Here is a 22473-nt window from a genome sequence, read left to right as displayed (position 1 = left end):
TCTCACTAAGTTACGGAGACTGGTTTTGATCCTCTTGGCTCAGCCTCCTAAGCCACTGGGATTACAGGCATGCACCACCACGCTTGGCTCCATTCAGGATGTCATGTGTAACTTTGGGCCATTGTCCATTGCCTCAGTTTCTCCTCATCTGCAAACTTAAAACCCGACAAAATTAGGATAGTATAGAAATATAGTAAAAAGTTTTTGGTGGTTTTTAGCATTTCCATATTTAAAGTTAATGTTTTGCAAAAGTAAAAAGGTATTTTTGCCTATTCTAGAATTTCAGATCTGGGTGAATCATTAAAATAGAACTGTATTGTTAAATACTCAAAGCTATGCTATATTATATGTTATTTATTGAGGTTATGGGATCCTCCTCCCCCGCCCACCTGTCTTTTTTTTCAAGGAATATTTTACTAAAATTATGTTACATGTAACTAAAGTATACTATTTATTTTATTTTAAGTGTAGGGTTGAATTTTAAAATATTTCCATCCTTGGTTCTTGGTCCTGTTTCAGGTTGAATCATGTAGCTGCTGGTCTTGTTTCACCAAGTCTGAAATCAGATACCTCTAGTAAAGAAATAGAGGAAGCTATGAAAAGAGTACGAGAAGCACAGTCCTTGATTTCTGCTGCTATAGAACCAGGTAAAATATTTGTATGCAATTTTGTTGTTGTTGTTGTTTGTTTGTTTTTTTGTTTTTTTGGGGTTTTTTTTTGCAAATTAAACTAAGATTCTTGACAAAATTGATGATGGCCTGCATGTGAAACTGTGTTGAATAATACTCTAGTCTTTTTTTGTTTTTTTTTTTTGATTTTGCAAATTCTGATAAATAAAAGATCATGTAATGGAGTGCCACCCAGGCATATTTGGAAATATCTGGAGAAATTTCTGGTTGTCACACTGGTACCAACTGCATTTAGTAAGTAGAGACTGAAATGTTGCTAGACCTACTACAGTGAACAGGAGTCTCACATACAACACTGAACCATTCCAAAATGTCAGCAGTGCCTAGGATTAAGTAATACCTGGTATGATATTTTGGTTGTTATTAATCATTTTTTATTGGTCTAGGTTGGTATAACCTAATCAGAAGAACCTACAGAAAATACTTGTATCATTTGTGTAAAGAAAAATAAATTGTCTTATTCTTCGCAGATTGTCTTTTAATCATTTAATCAGTAAAATGTCAGTAAGTAGCCAAGGTCACAGGGAAAGCAATAGGAGCTTTGAATACACAAATGGTTCTGTGTAACTCAGAATTCTTGGGCACTTGTGTTCCTGATTGCTTTAGTTGAAAACTCATGATTAAAAATGATTTATAAATTATTTTTTCTAAGTTTTTTGGGAATTTATTCATAGTGATAATCACAATAAATTGGATCCTATTAATCAAAGGACTTAAATGTGAAAGATAAAGGAACTCATTCTTACTTTGATGATAGTCCATGTTTGAAAACTGCAATGCCTTTATTTTGCTCTTTATGACCTAACTAAACTTATTGATTGGATATATTTATCCTTAAGTCCTATTTGGGAAGATGTTACTTATGTAGAAACTTAAATTAAGCTAGGTACAGTGGCACACACCATTAATCCTGGTGACCTAGAAGTATCACAATTTCAAGACCAGCCTAGCAAGAGTTTAAAAAAAAGGACTGGGAAATGTGGCTCAATGGTAGAATGCCCTGGCTTTCACACTCAGTACTGCTCCTGAGAGAAGAAAAATTCATGAAAATTAAAACGAATATTGATCTTACTGATTATAGCTGTATTTGTGAAGAAACCTAAAAAAGGAAAAAGGACTCAAACCTAAACAAATCAGAAAGACCGTACAAATGAGAAAGATAACCCTTTTTGTTGATTTGTAGAAAATAGTTCACAGTTTTCTAATTGTGATGGTGAGAGAGGAAAGGCAACTATTAGCTGAGGAATTAGAAGTCTAATAAAGATCCATCAAAAGCCAGATTATTTGTATCAGTTCTGCAAACTTCAGCATTGGATTATGAAATGATCACTTGTAACTTTTAAGTATATATGTGAAAACTGAAAGTTGAAAGTCATAAAAAGAATTCTTTGAATAACTCCTGAATGGGAGTAATTTTTCTGTTGGACGATTTCTAAATATAGTTTCTTTTTTTAAAAAAAAAAATAAATAAATCCAGATAAGAAAGAAGAAAAAAGAAGGCATTCAAGATCAAGATCACGTTCTAGGAGGAGAAGGACTCCCTCATCTTCTAGACACAGGTTAGATTGCTTTTTGAAGTCAGTTATACCTTATGCAGGAGTTGTTTCTGTATTTCTGAGTCTGCTATTTGCTAAGTAGTCTTGGTTAATGTATATGTTGTTAACCATTGCTGTTAACAGTATGTGTGAGTCCGTGCATGTATAAAAAGAAAAGATATGAACTACATCTATGATTTATACTTTTTAAACTCAAAATCTGTAGGTGGTGGGAACACATTAGGACTTGAGCATCAAAATGACTTAGTACTGTTTAAAGAGCACTGAACTTGAAACTTTGGAACTGAATTCTAGCTATAATTTTTTCTCTGAGTTCTTGTGACTTTTTTAAATTGGAAGGTTATTTGTGTAATTGCACATTTCTAATGTATGAATATTTGCAAATTATAACTTGCTATTTTAATATTGTTTTATGAATTACTGGATTAACCAGTTGTTAGTATCATTCTCTCACATAGAATAATACTAAATTTGTTCTTTTTTCCACATGATATCCCCATTCCTTGGGATCTTCGAACTTCTTTACATTTACAAATAACTGGAGTTTATTTGTTTCTACTGCTTTGCAAATCTTTAATGTTTAGCTTAAAAGAAGACAGCAGGATTCTGCATTCAACTTATTGAAGTAAATTTTGGTTAATGTGCTTAGAAAATCTAAATTCATATAGGTAAATAATTAGACACAGAAAAGGTAATTGTATAGTTCTTTCAGGTAATTAGAGTATTCTTTATTAAAATTCCAAAATTTGACAGGCAATAGTTTCTGTAAAGGTAATTGCCATTTGGACTCTAAAACCATAATGAATTAGGAAGCTCTTTAGCTGATAACAGGAAATTCAGATTTTCAAAATTTAATTTTCTCTTGAAAGCTCAGATTTTATCATTGAAAACAAGTCCTTTGTAATATGTTTTATTCATTTTTCAAGAAAATATCTGCCAAATGTCCAGTTTTGAACAACCAGTTGTTGGTTCATAAAAGTTATACTTCGTGGAAGTTGAAAGGCAGCCAGTTCAACTCGGTCATACAAGTTCTTGGTATGCCATTGTAGTTTAATCAGCATCAGAAGTGATTATGCATACTTTAAATATTACTCAAGATTTAATACTATTATGACTTTAGCAAGATGCAAAGAACTAGATGTAATAAAATTAATAATTTTCACTGTTTCACCAAATCATCCTGAGTAATATTTTTTATTTTGCCACAAGTTTTACAGAAATGCCAGTGATCAGTACAGTACGTTTGTCAAGAATTTGATTTGTGACAAGAAAATACCAGTAACTTTCCCTACTATTGCTTTTGCATCATTAATGCAAATATCAAGACAATGAAGAATACACATAATATCTACTATTTGGAAAATAATTTTGACCATGTGGACCCCATAAAAGGGTCCACAAATTACAGATTGTAAAACATTGCATTTGATGAGTCATAACCAATCATTTTGTTCTTTTTTGTGTGTTTTTTTTTTTTTTTTTTTTTTAATGAGTAAGTACACATTTTGATTTCATTTAGCAACAGAAAAAATGTGAACGTTTCGGAATAATCTTAGTAAAGTAATACGTAGTATTGGAAATTTTTCTTTTCTTTTCTTTTCTTTTCTTTTTTTTTTTAAGGCGAGCTGGGGATTGAACCCAGGGTCTTGTACTTGCACGCACTCTACCAACTGAGCTATCTCCCCAGCCCTCTTTTTTCTTTTCTTTTTTTTTTTTTTTTTTTTTTTGACAGTGATAAATTTTTTTTAAATTTGTCATACATGTACATAGGGTAATAATGTCTGTCTCACTCTATCGTCCTTCCTATCCCCACCACCCCATCCCTCCCCTCACTCACATTCACATAATCCAAAATTCTTTTGTTCTTCCCTACTCACCCCCCTACTATAGATCAAGATCCACTTAATCAGAAAACATTTAGCCTTTGATTTTTTTCAGGATTAGCTTATTTTAGTTAGCATGATATTCTCCAGTTCCATCCATTTACCTGAAAATGCCATAATTTCATTCTTCTTTAAGGCTAATATTCCATTATGTCTATATACCACAGCTTCTTGATCCATTCATCTGTTGAAGGGCACCTAGGTTGGGTCCACAATCTAGCTATTGTGAATTGAGCTGCTATGAACATTGATGCGACTGCATCGCTGTAGTGTGCTGATTTTAAGTCCTTTGGGTATGAATATGAACCTAGGAGTGGAATAACTGGATCACATGGTGGTTCCATTCCAAGTTTTCTGAGGCATTTTCATACTGATTTCCAAAATGGTTGTACCAATCTGCAGTCCTACCAACAATGTATGAGTGTACCTTGCCAACACGTATTATTGCTTGTCTTCTTGATAATTGCCATTCTGACTAGAGTGAGATGAAATCTTGAGAGTAGTTTTGATTTGCATTTCTCTACTTGCAAGAGATGATGTACATTTTTTCATGTTTGTTGATCGATTGTATTTCTTCCTCTGTCAAGTGTCTGTTCAGTTCCTTAGCCTGTTTATTGATTGGGTTATAATTTTTTTTCTTCATTGATTTATTGTATACAAATGGGGTACAACTTTTCATTTCTATGGTTGTACACCAAATAGAGTCACACCATAGTGTAATCATGTACATAGGTTAATGATGTTTGTCTCATTCCATTATCTTTCCCCCCTGCCCTTTATTTCCCTCTACACAATTCATCTTTCCCCCTATTCCTCCCTTTCCCCCCTCTCCTGACCCCGTTATGTATCATCATCCATTTATCAGAGGAAACATTCAATGTTTCATTTTGGGGGGATTGGCTTATCTTACTTAGCATGATATGCTCTAGTTTCATCCATTTACCTGCACATGCCATAGTTTTATTCTTTATTATGGTTGAATAATATTCCGTTGTGCATATATACCACAGTTTCTTTATCCATTCATCTGTTGAAGAGCATCTAGATTGGTTCCACAATCTAGCTGTTGTGAATTGAGCTGCTATAACATTGATGTGGCTGCGTCACTGTAGTATGCTGATTTTAAGTCCTTTGGGTATAGGCCAAGGAGTTCCCAGGATAGCAGAGTCAAGGGTTATTTACTTTTTTGGTGTTAAGTTCTTTGGAAATTAGAACTCTAGCTGATGTGCATGTGTTAAAAGATTTTTTTTTTTTCCAATCTGTAGGCTCTCCACGTTATTTCCTTTGCTAAGAAGCTTTTTAGTTGAATTCATCCCATTTATTGATTTTACTTACACTTTAGGAGTCTTGTTAAAGAAGTCAGGTCCTAAGTCAACATGATGAAGATTTGGGCCTACTTTTTCTTTTTCTTTTTTTTTTTTTTAATTATTGTTTTTTAATTTTACAGACTGCATTTTGGTTCATTGTACACAAATGGGGTACATAACGTTTCTGTGGTTGTACACGATGTGGATTCACACCATTCATATTATTATACATGTACATAGGGTAATGATGTCTCTCATTCCACCCACCCCCTCCCCCCTCTCATTTCCTTCTACGTAATCCACAGTTCCTTCATTCTTCTCTTACCCCCAACCCCCGCCCCCCCCACTTTTTCTTCTGTTAGTGCCTACATCATTGATCCCCTTTGACTTGATTTTTGTACAGAGTGAGAAAGGTTTAATTTCATTTTTTTTACATACAGATTTCCAGTTTTCCCAGCATATCTTTTGTTGAATATAAGCTATCTTCAATTGCCACCTTTATCTAGTATGAGATAACTGTATTTATGTGAGTTTGTCTTTGTGTCCTCTGTTTTGTACCATTGGTATACATGTCTGTTTTGGTGCCAATATCATGCCATTTTTGTTAATATTGCTCTGTAGTACAGTTTAAGGTCTGGTATTGTGATACCACCTGCTTCACTCTTCTTGCTAAGGATTGCCTTTGCTATTCTGGGTCTCTTTATTTTTCCAAATGAATTTCATGATTGCTTTTTCTGTTTCTATGAAGAATGTCATTGGGATTTTAATAGGAATTGCATTGAAGCTGCATAACACTTTTGGTAGTATGGCCATTTTAACAGTATCAAGAGCCTTGGAGATCTTTCCGTCTTCTAAGATCTTCAGTTTCTTTCTTTAGTGTTAATTAGTTTTCATTGTAGAGGTCTTTCACCTCTTGTTAGATTGATTCCCAAGTAGTATTTTTGTTGAGCCTGTTGTGAATGGGGTAGTTTTCCTAATTTCTCTTGCCGTGAATTCATTGTTTATGTATAAAATCACATTTGATTTATGGGCATTGATTTTATATCCTGCTACTTAGCTGAATTCATTTATGAGTTATTGAAATTTTCTGGTGGAATTTTTGGATCTTCTAAATACAGAATCTTGTCTTTGGCAAATAGTGATAGTTCAAGTTCTTCTTTTCCTATTTATAGCCCTTTAATTTCTTTCATCTGTCTAACTGCTCTGGCTCGAGTTTCCAGGACGATGTTGAAAGAGGGCATCCCTATCTCGTTCCAGTTCTTGGAATGCTTTGTTTTTCTCCCATTTAGAATGATGTTGGCCATGGGCTTAGCATAGATAGCTTTTTGAGATATGTTCCTACTATCCGTAGTTTTTCTAGTGTTTTGAACATGAAGTGCAGGATTTTGTCAAAATGCTTTTTCTGCGTCTTTTGAGAAAATCATGTGATTCTTATTATTAAGTCTATTAATGTGATATATTGTGTTTATTGATTTCAGTACATTGAACCAACCTTGCATTCCAGGAATGAACCCCACTTGATCATGGTGCACCATCTTGTTAATATGTTTTTGCGTGTGATTTGTCAGAATTTTATTGAGAATTTTTGCATCTGTCTTCATGACAGATGTTGGTCTTAAGTTTTCTTTCCTTGTTGTCTTTGTCTGGTTTTGTTATAAGAGTGATACTAGCCTGATAGAATGAGTTTGGAAGGGTTCCCTCTTTTTCTATTTTCATGGAATAATGAGGAGTATTGGTGTTAATTGTGTGAAAGTCTTGTAGAACTCAGCTGAGAATCCTTCTGGTCCTGGGTAGACTTTTGATGGCGTCTTCTATTTTATTGCTTGAAATTGATCTGGTTAAATTGTGTATGTCCTCCTATATCAGTTTGGTTGTATATCATATGTGTCTAGAAATTCGCCGATGTTTTTCTATTTTGAGTATAAATTTTCAAAACAGTTTTAAATTTTATTCTTTTTCAGTATCATCATGATATTTCCTTTTTCCTCATGAATTTTAGTAATTTGAGTTTTCTCTCTTTCTTTGTTAGTGTGGCTAAGGGTTTATCAATTTTATTTTTTCAAAGAACCAACTTTTGGTTTTGTCAGTTTTTTCAATTGTTTCTTTTATTTCAGTTTCATTGATTTCAGCTCTGATTTTAATTTCCTGTCTTCTGCTTTTGGTGTTAATTTATTCTTTTTCTATGGTTTTGAGATGTAATGTTAGGTCATTTTATTTGTTGACTTTTTATTCTTTTAATTAATGAGCCCAATGCAGTGAACTTTCCTCTTAGCCCCACCTTCATAGTGTCCCACAGATTTTGATATGTTGTATTGGTGATCTCATTTACCTCTAAGTATTATTTTTTATTTCCTCTTTGCTTTCTTTTATCCATTCATCATTCAGTAGCATGCTAAGAGTTGCTTTGTGGCTTAACGTATGGTCTGTTTTAGAGAAAGATCCATGTGCTGCTGAGAATAAAGTGTATTCGCTTGATGATGGATGAAATTCTCTGTTAAGACTGAATCATTGATTGTATTATTTAATTCCGTAGTTTCTTTGTTTAGAAGATCTATCCAGTGGTGACAGAGGTGTGTTAAAGTCACTCAGTATTATTGTGCTGTGATCTGTTAGATTCTTGAAATTGAAAAGTTTGATATGCATAGATGCTCCATTGTTTGGGGCACATACATTTACAATTGTTATGTCTTGTTGGTGTATGCTTCCCTTAAGCAATATGAAATGTCCTTCTTTATCCCTTCTTACTAACTTCGGTTTGAAGTTCAGCCCTGGTTGTTCACGTGATATGTTTTTGCCCACTCTTTCACCTTCAGTCTGAGGATGTCTTTTCTTAGGAGGTGAGTTTCTCAAAGACAGTATATTGTTGGGTCTTTAAAATCTAATCTGCCGGTCTGTCTTTTGGTTGTTGGAACATCTTGGTTTCTTTGAAGCACTTTGTTTCCTTGTTTTTTCATGTTTTTTTGTGTGTCTTCTCATCTTGTGGGTATGGAGCTGAGGCAGTACAGATTCTACCCTGTACTTTTATAGTGTCCCTGAAGGCTTCTAGTACCTCATCTTTAAGGGGGAGACCAATATTAACAGCACCCAATACAAATGATATACCATCTTAAACCAAATGACTCCTATTAAGGCCTTTACAGTTTCGTCACAGTAGACAAAATTGAAGTGTTCAGTTATTGTTTACAATATAAACAGTAAGTTTGCTAGAAGAGTTTACTGTTTCAAATGATGGACAGTGATGATACAGAAGTAGTGTAAGATGTGATGTTTATGAGGAAGGGTGAGAGGGTAGAAGTAAAAATTTATAGTAAGAGCAAGGGAAAAATCAATAGAGGTTGGCTGTTAGTATGGAAGAAGTGAGAAAGAATTCAGAGAAATAAGTGAGAAAAAACATACAGATTTGTTTTTAAAGTAAAAATGTAAGAATACACAGCAAAACTCTCACTTTTCAGACATCCCATTTCTCAATAAATTGCTTTGTGAAAAATATTTGGATTCAAAGATGGTAGAGGTGTGAGAGATGGGGTAAAAAAAAAGAAAAAAGGAGGAAAGTCTCAGTGCGAAATTAAATGATTGCTTCCGTTGGCTTTCCAAAATTTTCTTAACTTCCCTTCTCTGACAATAGGTGTGATTGTCTGAAGTTCGATGTTAAAAGCTTCAGTCCAGTCAGTGCCGGACCAGTTGGGTGGGTGAGCCAATAGCAAAATATCCTCACACCCTCTTTCAGTCTTCCACCATTGTAGCTGGGCCCTTCTGTCCTCGCACTCTATAAGACTCATTGACCTGGAGAGAGCCCAGTTTTCTCCCAATTTCTTTAACCTGTGCTCCCCACAGGGAACTGCCCCCCTAGTCTTTGGCTTTCCACAGGTTTGTCAGACTCAGACTGGCCCACAAAAACCCACCTGCAATCTGATGGACCTTGGCTTTAGCTTCCCCAGGCTCTGTCTTGCTGCAATCCCAAGATATCAGTGTCCTTTCAACTTGGAGAGAGACCATCAGGAATGCGCTCACACAACAGAGCAACCCTGCAAAGAGGCAGTCAGATGGCAGCCACTACCACACTGAGCAGAAAGACCTTAGGTGCAACCAGATCTGTAGGTACCCCAATATATCTCCAGGCCCTGACTGTTGTCCCGCGATGGCAGCAGCTGCGTGTAACCAAACCTGGGGGTATTGTAACAATAGACTTGAAGGCAACAGCGGGCAACAGGCAATCTGCTGGTGATCTGGGGGCAGTCTGACAGCTAATGTCGGGCAGTGGGTGTCAGGCAATGGGCAGGCAAGAAGCAGGCAAATGGGCAAATGGCAGATGATAGGCGGAGGTCAGTGAGGGATCCGCACTCAAAAGGCAGGCAGTATGCTTGCAGACAGCTGGTGGTGGATGAATGGGGTAGACAGCAGGGGATCAGTAGGCAGCTATGACTGCCTCGCAGAGAAACCATATTTCCTCTGCTTGAATCCTGAGGGTTGAGTGTGACAACGAATGCAAGCCTCCCTCTAATCCAGCATCTTAGATCTCTCAGCCATTCTTTATTTTACCTAAACTCCCTATTCAGTTTACCTTAATTATATTCTAGTCTAAGCCCATGCAGGGATATTCCAGTCATCAATTATTTCAGCTAGTTTTCAACTTTACATACCACTTGATTCTTATATTCCTGGAGCTTTTTCTTCTGAAACATAGTTCATACTATGTCTGCATCTAGTATCATCGTCTTAATTTATTTTGTGGACTACTATAGGAGCATTCTGTATGATGTCTTTTATTCCCTGTCATCCATCTTCTCCCTGACAATCTCATTCTTAGGGATGCTGTTCAGAAAACCAAATATGGATCATGTCCACAGCTCTTAAACCTTGAGAAATTCCCTACTGCCTTAATGAGGTGATAGAGAAGACCTCAGAATAACTTTCAGTTTATTTACTATTCAGTACGACTTATATTTCCACACATTGTCCTTTGGCCCCTCCTAAACAGTTAAGGAACTTCTTGCTTTACCATTGTTTCTTTATGACTTCATGTGTTGACTCATCATGTTCCTTCTTATCTATTGTTCTTTCTTATATCTTCACTTCTCTTTGAGGAACTTTTTTTTTTTTCCTGAAAGATATAACTTAAACTCTACTGTTTATGTGAAGTGTTGGTACTACTCACTATCTTAATCCTCCAGGACAGTGCTCCCTTATAGTCCAGTCTCTAATAGAATATATCTCTTATTGGAATTACCATAATTTGTTTTCTAAATCATACTTTTAAAAATTAGAGTCTATGTCTTTTCCCTTCTTTCTCCTTTCTTTTTCTTTACTTTTTCAGTTAAGAACTCCAGGAGCTTTATTCCTACATACTAAATACTAGGACTCTCAAATTTTAGTAATGATGTCCTTTTGGCCATGGGAAAAAAGTATTGAAACATTCTTCTGAATTCAGATGCTTGTAATATATTATAACAGATAATTATTGTGGGTTACAGTATCTTAAGCTTCTCGTTTGTTTGTTTAGTTCTCTTTAGTTTTGTTTCTTGAGACAGGAACTTGCTTGTGCCCAGGCTGGTTTCAAATTCCTGGGATCAAGTGATCCTCTTGCCTTGGCCTCCTGATTCCAGGACTCTAGGTGTGTGCCATCATGCCTAATTTATCTTAAGCATCTTAAGGACCATGACTTTCAGCAAGCTTATTGATTTGGTAGACATTTGATATATTTATCTCTAACTTTACTGATAATTAAAATATAATAAGAGCAGTAAAAGTGTCTCTTGGAGTATGTTGCCCTTGAAAAATAATTGTTTTAGGACTATAGTGATTAGCTAGATTGTGGTACCTCTACTTTTTAGATTTTTCAAAACTTTTTTATTAATCTGGGTGTTTAGAGAGTTGTAAAAATGCTCTCTTGATTTGTTTTCAGTATTGTGTTTGTGTACGTTATAGGTAGGAAAGAAGTTTAACTTTGTTATTGAAAATGTTTAACAAATTTTCCTTAAAAGGAGAATCTTAAGGTGAGCTGTACTTAATTCTAATAACATTAATTTTTATTTTTTAGAATATATTAATCTCTTTAGAGGAAAATGATAATTCTGATGTTTCATAGGCTCATTATTTCCCTCACAACTGTTTCTGATCTCATAAATCAGGCAGTGTAGTAATTGCCTATGGGTACATTGGTAAATAAATATGACATATTTCCCCTGTCCTTTTGGAACTTACCAATAAATAGATAAACATTATTTTAAAATTTCTGGGGATGTGGAGGTATTATTTTGCAAGATACTGTTTAGTAGTTGAAAGATGGCTGCAAATAAAAGTGATGCAAATAGAAGTTAATTGAGTTCAGCAAGGCAGTACTAATGGGTTTTAAGGCAGACAGTTTGTTTAGGGAATTAATTACAACCAAAGCTTTATTAGCACATCAGTAAGGGGAAATCAGCTGTTCTTTGAAGTAGATATTTTCTTACTTTGACTACTGAGGAACCAGTATCACAGAGATTAGATAATACTCTCAAGACTGGGGACAAGACTTTAACACTGACCTTTTGTATTTCTAAAATATCCATTCTTTGGTACTTGAAAAGAAAATCAGTCAGAAAGCTAGACAGTTTTTGAAATGTTCCACAGAAAGTTAGATGGTAAATGTTAAAGGATCAAGACAAAGGATTACAAAAGACAGTGATATTTTGAGGAAAAGAAGAGCAAAAGAGATAGTTTGTACAGAGTTGAATATGTAAGGCCTAGATTGCTTAGAGTTTCTTAAATTGTGAAGTAAAGAATTGGAATATATTTCAAAATAGACTGCAAATCCACCACGCAGTCTTCATTTATAAAATAGGGATTATAATGGTACCTACTTTATACAGTTACTATGAGGCCTATTGTTAAGTCATGTAGAAAGCCTAATGTAAGTATTTGATAATTGATAAATATTGCTTACCCCTGCATTATTGGGAAATAAAATGTTAAATTGCGTGTTACAATGCCGTGTACTTGTTTAAATAGTTCCAAGATTTTTTTTGTTTTTCCTTTGTTCTGTTAGTAGTATTTTAACCTTTGAGTTGTAGGTACAATGGGATTAGGAGGACTTGTCTGCAGTGATGAGTAAAACATTGAAAGGTGTGGATTCAAGTGTTAAAAGGTATCAAAGATGTTTATAGATTGAATAATGACAGCAACTGGAAAAAGAAGGTTATCGCCACTAAAGTCATAGTTAGTCTGTATGTCTGAGACTGAGTGAAATATTCACAGCTAGTCTTTATATTGCTTTGTTACATGATCAGGCGATCAAGAAGCAGATCGAGGAGGCGATCACATTCTAAGTCAAGGAGTAGACGACGATCCAAAAGTCCAAGACGGAGAAGATCTCATTCCAGAGAAAGAGGTAGAAGATCAAGGAGCACATCAAAAACCAGGTATAACTGATTATTAACATTGGGTAAGAATGCACATTTTAGAGTTCCTAAGACCCCCAGGTACTGTGCTGCTTATAATAAAAAGAGGTGAGATACAAGCAGATATAGCTTCACAGGGGAAGAAACTGTTGAAGGTTTGAGGAGACTGACATTTTATTTTATTGTCTAGCACATACCATGTCATTGATTTTCTTTTTATAGTGGTATGAGTGCTTTATCATTTGAAAAGTGCATAGATTTTTACTATTTTTTCCCTCTGTCATTTATTCTTGGTAAGCAAGCATATACCTTGACAGTGGGAATAGAGGATCTAGGAAAACTTTACTGGGTATTCAACCCATAGTGGAATTTAGTTATGTTGCTGAGTGGATTATCTGGTTAATCTAGTTAAACAAGATTGCTTAATAGAATGGTCATCATACACAGAGAAAGAATTAGGCCTTTCTCTCCTCAGGAATTTTCTATTTATTAGAAATTGTAATTACAGGGAAAAAACCATGATAGTTACCATACCATATACATTGGAAGAAGTTTGAGAAGTGACTAGAATATTACATTCTGAAATAAATTTAACTTTGACTTCATTAGGACACATGGTGGCTATCAGGTTGAAAACCCCAATTTACAAAGTTTGCTTGAGGTCAGGCATGGTGGCTCATGCCTATTATCCTAGCACTCAGGAGGCTGAGATAGAAGGAACTCAAGTTGAGGCCAGCCTCAGCAATTTATGAAACCCTGAACAACTTAATGAGATCCCCATCTTAAAAAGGCATAGAGCTGGGGTTGCAGCTCAGTGGTAAAGCATCCCTTGGTTCAATACCTAATTAATCGCCCCCTCCCCTGCTCTGCACCCAACACAAAAGTTAGCATGCAACACTTGACTATAATCCAAAATCTCTCTGATAGAGGGTGCATGATCAATTAGTGGAAAGCATAACTGCAGCCTTTTAGGAAATTGATATTGTCATCTATGAATTTCTTGATAACGAATTGGATGAAAAGAAGATGAATGCTGGAGCAAGATAACCAGAAAAGGAAAGGAATGAAATAAATACCATTGAAATAAAAACAAATTTATAGAAATGTTTAAGAAGATGAGGTGTGAATGTAATGCCAATTCATTCTGAGTATTTTTCTAGTAGCTCGAACATCCAGAGTATAGCAGTAGGGAAAGGTCGAAGGCACATGAGCTATTTCTAAGATAGTATCTGTCAGAATAACATTCATATTTTTAAGAATGTGGTAGGTTTGATTCTATTTTTGTATTTATTTTTAGCACTGTATATATTTTCATAAGCTTAGTCTTATTTATATATTCTTACATAATGTTTATTAGAGATAAAAAGAAGGAAGACAAAGAAAAGAAACGTTCCAAACACCACCAAAAAAGTTACAGCACAGCCAGACGTTCGAGAAGTGCGAGCAGGTAAGGTGGCATCATGAATTTTTTGCATATTTTTACTTGTGAGATTATCAGAAGGGTGTGTGAATTATGCTTCAGAACAGAGAAAAAACTACCAAAGTTCAGCAATTTTAAAGGCAGTTTGTGAAGAGTGATCTGAAGTTCATCTTTGTATCATCTTGTAGTGTAGAGTGTATTTAAAAATAACGTGGATTTAGCCAGGTAAATGTTTCTATCTTAATGTGAAGTTTTAATGCCTAAAGCATATCAAATTTAATTACTCTATTAAAAAATGTTACACTTATTATAGGGAAATTAAAAGTTTTGCAAACTTTTTCCACATAAAATGTTTTTCATGCTTAACTTGAATTTTGTGATCTTAATAAGGACTGACGATACTTAATTTCAGATATTATTCATGCTTTACTGCAGTGTTTATATCTTAATGCCATATCTTTTAAAAACTCAAAAGTGAAGATGGCTGTAAAACTTAAAACAGAAGTAATTTTCATGACCTTGATTGGCACTGGTTTTCTACATATCTGACCTTAAGAGTTGGAACAAACCGAACAAAATGACAAAGGGAGAACACCAAAATTGCAAATTTTTGTGTTTCAAAGGATACTCCTCAAGAAAGTTAAAGACCATCCATGGAATGCAAGAAAATATTTTTAATTTATAGACTGATAAGGAATTTATGTCTAGAACATGTAAAGAATTTTAGAGCTTACCGATAGAAAGGCAGATAACCCAATTAAAATCTAGTCAAAGGCTCTATATAGGCATTTCTTTAAAGACGTATGCAATATGGTTCTTAAGTACATGAATAAGTTCAATTTTATTAGTCACCAAGGAAAGCAAGTCATTCACAATGAAATACCATGGCACATCCCCTAGGATTTTTGTGATCAAAAAAATAGTGAGGAAGTAGAAAAATTGGCAACAGCTTTGGGAAAAACAGGCTGGCAATTACTTAAAAAGTTATACAGAGGTTTTTTACCCTGTGATTTCACTACTAGATATAAAATAGGCACCCATGTTAATACTTGTAAACAAATATTATGACATTATCATAATAACTGAAAAATCAACACAGATGTCCACTAACAAGTGGTTCAACAGAATGATGATCTAATATGGTAGATTATTTGACATTAAATAAGAATGATATGGGAAAAAATGATATGGATGAACCTTAAAAAGATGCCAGTCATGAAAATCACGTTGTGATTTCATATATATTGAAAAGTCAAGACTAGGCAGATACGTGGAAATAAAAAGTTGCTAAAGGGAATGGGATTTCTGTGGGTCTGAACGATGAAAATGTTCTTACAAAGTAACATTATAAAAGAAAGAAATTGAAACCAAGTTTAAGTACCAAAGGGAATGGGTTGTCAAATCTGAGAGACAGGTGGCAAAAGCCATAGGGGATGGGACATATAGCATGTATTTTCTTGCCTTAAAAACAGAGGGACTGGAGCTGTACTCAAAGGCAAAACTTGTACTTGGTATACACAAGGTCCTGGGTTTCAATCCCCAGCACCAAAACAAAAGATTAAAAAAAGAAACTGTGGAGACATTTTACCTATTGATTTATATACCTTACCTCTTGAATAGATCATTCTAAGTTAAGACATCTTTTGTTTTTTATTAAATACTTTATATTGTCTTGCAGCTGTACGAAAATATGTTGAGGGGCACAGAAATATAAAACATTTCTTCCATGTAAGGAATTTGGAATATCAGTTATACAAACAGTAGCAAGAAGTGTAACGTATTCCTGACAAACAATAAATATTTGAAGAGTGACTGTTGAGTTGTGTATAATGTTTCCATGACCAAGAGGGGGACCGTGTCACAGAAAGCTGTGAGGGTAGGAAAAATTTTCATTTGGAAATGAGGGACAACTGTGAAAGTACAGGGGTTTCATTTATTATTTATTTGGTTGCTTTGTTTTTTCCAAAGTTGTATATGGTCCATCTTACAAGTCTAATAACTTGAGAATTCAGGAACATTTTTTTAAAGCCACAATAAAAAGGAGGTGAAAACTGTCTTAAAAATAGTTGTTTAAAGCAGAGTTGGTGGGGAGGATTTTTCTGGGGTATGGGGAGTAAATTAATACTTATTCAGCAACTCTGTTTCTCTAAATTTCATCTAATGAGTTAGAAGCTAAATTTTTAGATATTAATGACTACCTTCCCAAAACATTGAATTATCCTAAATCTGTTCTAACCGCTATAACTATACATTTGAACCTAAAGCTTTTTTCTCTAATAGGTTACTTCTGACTTTTTCTTTCTTGCATTAGAGCTTCTATTTATCAGTTCTTTCTCAAACCTAGGAGTGTTTCTGCTCAAAACATTTCTGTGAAACAGGTCTCGCATTATTAGAATCATGTTATAAAGTTCCCAGTGGAGCTAGTTAAGATCGCACTGTATTTTAAAGTCTAGTTTGCACATTTGTGATTCTAGAGAGAGACGACGAAGAAGAAGCAGGAGTGGAACAAGATCTCCTAAAAAGCCTAGGTCTCCTAAAAGAAAATTGTCTCGCTCACCATCCCCTAGGAGGTAAGAATGTTAATTGTTTCAATCTAGCCTTTGATTTTTCAGAAGTTCTAAAGTTTTTTAAACTGTCCTGTGTTTTTATAGCTATCCTATAATTTCTTCATTTTGGGGTATTGAATGTGCTTGAGAAGGTATTTCACATTCTCTTTAGTCTTGAGATTTAAACACTTCTTAGAATTGAACATTTTAGATCTCTGACCAGATTCCAGTCTTCTTGCCTGTGGCACCTGTGCACAGTTTGTGCTTTTATTTTCCAGTGTTTTGAAATTGAATCTTTGCTGTCCTCTAGTTATAGTGTGAAATCAGAACCTATTGCTTGTTTTCAAGGTGTGAAACTTCTTTTGAGGTTCCTTTAACGGATCTTTTCTGAGCACATTTTAACTGTCAATTCTAGACATAAAAAGGAGAAGAAGAAAGATAAAGACAAAGAAAGAAGCAGAGATGAAAGGGAACGATCAACAAGCAAAAAGAAAAAGAGTAAAGAGAAAGAGAAAGAACGGGAAAGAAAATCAGAGAGTGATAAAGATGTAAAAGTATGTATACAAACTGATTTATTTTGGAATTTGGAGTGGTATTTGTGCTTTGAAGAAATTCTTTTTCTTTGAAGAAGCTTATTTTTATTATTCTCCTTGGCAAAGCAGGTTACACGGGATTACGATGAAGAGGAACAGGGGTATGACAGTGAGAAAGAGAAAAAAGAGGAGAAGAAACCAACAGAAACAGGTTCCCCTAAAACAAAGGAATGTTCTGTGGAAAAGGGAACTGGCGATTCACTAAGAGAATCCAAAGTGAATGGGGATGATCACCATGAAGAAGACATGGATATGAGTGATGAATACTGCCTCTGTGGGGAGTCCAACTGTATACATGCATCAGTGTCATTCCTTTGTGTGATTTCTTAATGCTGTATTTGTTCATCTCAATCCTAGATGTATACAGCTCTGAGTTAAGTGGTTATAAAGCTCCTGATATTATTTACATCAAAAAGCTTTTAGAAAATGATACATGGGTAGCCAACTCTTGTCATGGTGAAATCTGATTGAGTAACCAAGCAGTTTTACTATTCTGGTGCTGCTTCATAACAAAAGTGAAAAGCTGCATGCATCTACAGCAGGCATGGATTGTTTATGTTGTACGATCTCCTTTATTACGTAAGTTCACTTATAGTATTTCTAGAATTTGATTCATTGCCGTAATAGAGCCATGTAGGGAATGCACTGATTGCATGTTATTGTGGCAAGAATATCCTAAATGTCATTAAAATCCTCCAACATGATGGATCTACTTATGGTCTTGTTTGTTGACATGACAAATTAACATTCTTAGAGTTACATCTGGAAATGAGCATTTGAAATAGATAATCCTTTAAGCCTTGTGGCTCAATTTTTGTGGCTTTTGTTTAACTTTTGAAAGGTTACATATGCACTAACCTTTTTTGATGGCTAATTAGGCTTTAATTACAGAAACAACATTTCAAATAAAACTGTCTTTGGCGGTGAGTAAATAGCAACATATTTTGAAGTAGAGTTGTATACTTTTCATAGGTGTTTGGAATTTTTTTTCCTAAAGTAATTTATTCCATATCTACATCAGTGAAAGTTATCCGCCTATCTTGAGTCCATCTGTGAAAGAAAGTTGTCTCTTGTCCTGATTTTCAATTTTTCTTTTTAATTTGTTTTAAGGCTCACTTTGGAAAAAAGGGGGTAGTGCATTTTAAATTGACCTTCATATGCTTTAAAATAAGACAGATCTACTTGATAATGTACTTTTATTTGATCTCAAGTTGTACAAAACCAATAAATTTTGTGTTACTATTACTACAGTAGTAATCTTAATGCACACAGTGATTCCATGTTATATTGCAAAGTAGTTAGGCAACTGTTTTCTTAGTTACAGGAGTTTCAAGCTTCACTTTTGTGCAGTAAAAAACAAAAGTAGGCTACAGTCTGTGCCATGTTGATGTACAGTTTCTGAAATTGTTTTACAAGACTTTGATAATAAAACCCTTAAACTTATGTTCATGTTCCTGTAAAAACTGTATTGTATTATTTACATTATTTGAATGTAAGACATTTACCTCATTCATTTTACAAAATTCTTTCCCTTCTATCCACGTTTAAATACAGTAACAAGATGAAATCCATCACCTTATGGTGGTATTTGCCATCAGAATTGTCACAAATAATTGAATTTCTATCTAAAACAGTCTTGATATAAGTTTCTCATATTTTGGATGTGGGAATGGGGTTGGATCAACAATGAACTTTAGGATAATGATCCACTTATAATTAGTAAATTATATTTTCAGTGAAATAAATATTTGCCTTTTCTGAAATAATATAGAAAAACTGTCAATGATATGTATACTGTACAGTACTAAATAGTCTATTTATTCATTTATGAAATAGTAGTGTTTGGGATTAAAGAAAGTTGAGACTTGGAGTTGTAGTTCTATCCAAGTTTTCAGTAAAATTTGATTTTTTTAAAAAACTGTTCTAAAGTTGAAATGCCATATAGAAAAGCAGCGTTTTTATAGTTTGTAGTAATTTTTTAAGATTTTATCAGAAACTTTGTCTATGGCAAGTATAAGAATAGAAATGGTCCGAATAATCACAGATTTTTTTTTTTTTTTTTGAGTGCAAATGACATTTGTTTAAATTTAGAAGAAAAAACTCTTAGTAACGGTTAAACCATGTGACATGACCATTTTTATGTCAAAAAACAAGACTGGCAGTTTTATGGGGTAAAAAAGCATTCAAAGTCTATTCCCTCACTGGATACAAATATTTTCTAAAGGTATTTTAAAAATGGGGATTTTAAAATAGTGCCACTGACTTAAGATACTGCAGTGAAGGGAATTCTATTTGGGATATTTTCAGTGAACATTCTCTGCACAAAGGTAGTGTTATACTGGGACACAATCCTTTTAACAGATGAGATAACCAGTTGAAATCAAGTGAACACTGCCTCCGCACTGAGTTTTGTTCTGTATTTGGTAGTAAAATGATCTAAAATAAAAGTGGTTTTGTTAGAAAAAATGTTTGTTCTTATTTATTTGCTTTAATTATTTAGTAGTTAATGAGAGCAGTGGCTATAGGAGGAGACTTGAAAGATTTAACAATCTAGTCATGGATTTGATCTTTGGTCAGCTTGGAGAGACCTGTGTTGACCTGTGTTTCTTCCTATCTGTAGAATGGAAGTGACCACCTTCCATTCCAACCAAAGTAGTTGGTTGGGGGTTAAAAAAAAAAAAAGTGTAGCCTGGATCAGTGAACAGTAGCTGCTGTTCATGGTTTTTGAAAAAAAAAAAAAAAAAAAAGGTTCAAGGCCAGCCTGGGCAAATTAGGTCCTGTCTCAGATTTTTTAAAATAAAGGGGACTGGGGATGTAGTTCAGTGGTAGTTCACTCCCTAGTACAAAAAATGTTATGTAAGTAGATGTTAATGTTAAAGCAAAAATACTAACATTGAGGCATATGTATTAATTACGAAAGCTGTGTTGCCCTTTATATTTCCATTATGAGTTAGCTATTAAAGATAGAAACAGGAAAGAAAATGGACAAGCCAGTATTTTTTACAGTGTAAACTAATTTTACTTTTAACCTTGGAACTGCATCTTACAACTCAAATTTGCAGTTTTATCAGTAAATCTAGTAAAACTCACTTTCAGTTGGGTAACAGATAAAGATCTATACTGTTTGAAGATTGATGATCTGGTTTTTTAAACTCAAAACGAGCTAATGTATCTCATCCTTGCGCTGCTCAAATCAAGTCCCTATTTTGTATTTTACTTGAATGTGAATGTAATGGAATTGCTACTGGCACTTTGTTTTATAAATATCCAGAATTCGTTCATTACTAAGACTGTCAGCAGAAGTAATACTTTTCCTAAATATTTTCTATGAGTGATTTTTTGTCTAATTGGATTTAGACATTCTTAGCAAAGTAGTTTAGGGCCCGTGGGAATATACTCAAAGAATATTAAAAGTGTATAGTATGAGATGTTTAGCAACCTAAGATTTACAGAGAAGGGATCCGAAAGGACATTTTTTAGGGACTGTAATTTATAAGGATTTTTTTTTTTTTTTCCTGTACTGGGGATCAAACGCAAGACTTCCTATATCACTGAGCTACATACATCTCCTGCCACTGATAACATTTTTAAATGACCTATTTGGTAATGCCCTTATTAAGAAAAATTCACATCTTTTTCAAAAGTTAACTCATTTTTGTAGTACGGTGTCACTAAAATTGGTATGATGCTTCTTGTAAAAGCTAGCCAGAAGCCGGAGCATGGTTGCACATGCCTGTAATCCCAGCAACTCCGGAGGCTGAGGCAAACAGCAAGATCCTGTTGTCCTGATCTTACCCCCTGTGCAAAAAGAAAGCTAGATAAAGTGATTGGTGCATAAGAAATTGAAAATCTAGAATCACAGAATGTTCCATGTTTAATTTACTGTTCAGTTATCCCATATGTGATTTAAAAGAATTTTTCTAATATTTTACATAAAAGTTGTTTTTGTTTTTGCAGGTATACTAAACGTACTTTTCATAACAAATGTAAAAATTACTTTTTTCATTCACTAAATTTGACAAAATTTGTTAAATGCCAAGTTTTGGAAGACAAGCATTTTTATCCTTACCCAATTAGGCAATCAATAAATTTAGAGAAGCAAAACTAGTTTTTGTTTGTTTTGTTTTTAACAGGGATTTGATCTTAAGCAGGCTTGATAAGGCTTTTGTCTTTGCACCCAATGCTGGAGTTTAAAAGTCCACAGGCAGCTGGGAAGTGAAGATACATGACAATAAGCTGGAGTCAAACCGCATGCACAAACTAAAACCTACAAGCAAGGATGGACTGAAACTGGTTAGGTCTTGTTACTTCTGTCCTTGGTGGCAAGGTTGTCCTGCAGAAGGCCAGAGCTCTTCATTATGGAGCTTATAAGCACACACAATTGGCTCAAAATTCTGAAGAGTTGAATCCAGGGGTAGGTGTAGCTAACTTGCCTCATCCCAGGATGGAGCAGATCAACCACAATATGTATGCCCTACGACATTTGTTTGACTTCTGTATGCCAAAACTTCTACATCACCCATATTTAATTCATCAGTCTGCCTTCTTTAGTGGCCAATAATATGGAAAGAACAGGTAAACAAATGGTGGGATTTTTAGTTTTGTATTTTTTGCTTTTGTTACATAATGCTTCTCCTTTAAGCTTATTAAAGTCATTTTGACTTACAAAAGCATGATCAAAACCAAGAATGATTAATAAGTACCTTTCTAATTACTACTAAAGTGGGCTTAACAATTAGTGCCATGATAATGTGATAGTACTTCACGTTACAATATTTTTAGGTGGCAACTAAAGATGATAATGCCCAAGATTTTTGGCATAAAGTAGTTTGAAAAGATTTTTGCTAAATTATGGTATACCCAAGTCATGGACTTTTTTGCTTTGGTACCTTTATGATTTAGTATCTCCTGTTCATTTCTCTTGGAGGGCAAGTTTCACTGTCAGTTGTCTTTAAAAGTTCCCAGTTCCTAAATATAGTAACTTTGGTAAGGATGTATTTCGTTAATTTTAGAAAACAAGATTAAGATGCCATTTGCTAGAGTTAACAGCAGAGGCATACTGTATCCACTATTAATCTGAGATACTTCTTTTTCAATTTTAAA

At 34.4% G+C, this 22473-nt stretch overlaps 1 protein-coding gene across 11 annotated transcripts in view; it reads left to right on the top strand.

Annotated features, from left to right (window-relative positions):
- Srsf11 (serine and arginine rich splicing factor 11) overlaps positions 1–19836 on the top strand; it is a 41117-nt gene extending 21281 nt beyond the window's left edge. For 8 of the 11 annotated variants that reach the window (XM_047556278.1, XM_047556284.1, XM_047556269.1 and 5 more), the window contains 7 exons: positions 520–647; positions 2167–2248; positions 12701–12832; positions 14169–14258; positions 16685–16801; positions 17193–17331; positions 17437–19836. In XM_047556278.1, coding sequence (XP_047412234.1) covers positions 520–647; positions 2167–2248; positions 12701–12832; positions 14169–14258; positions 16685–16801; positions 17193–17331; positions 17437–17700 — 952 coding nt within the window. In that variant the 3' untranslated portion in view covers positions 17701–19836. The remainder of the gene's footprint in view (positions 1–519; positions 648–2166; positions 2249–12700; positions 12833–14168; positions 14259–16684; positions 16802–17192; positions 17332–17436) is intronic. The other 3 variants (XM_047556312.1, XM_047556303.1, XM_047556294.1) reach the window with 3 other exon arrangements.
- The last annotated feature ends 2637 nt before the right edge of the window (positions 19837–22473 follow it).

The sequence above is a fragment of the Sciurus carolinensis genome, chromosome 1 (genome assembly GCF_902686445.1).
Source record: "Sciurus carolinensis chromosome 1, mSciCar1.2, whole genome shotgun sequence".
NCBI classification, from domain to species: Eukaryota; Metazoa; Chordata; class Mammalia; order Rodentia; family Sciuridae; genus Sciurus; species Sciurus carolinensis.
The sequence above is the reverse complement of the archived record's forward strand: the minus strand, read 5'-3'. Positions and strand labels throughout refer to the sequence as shown.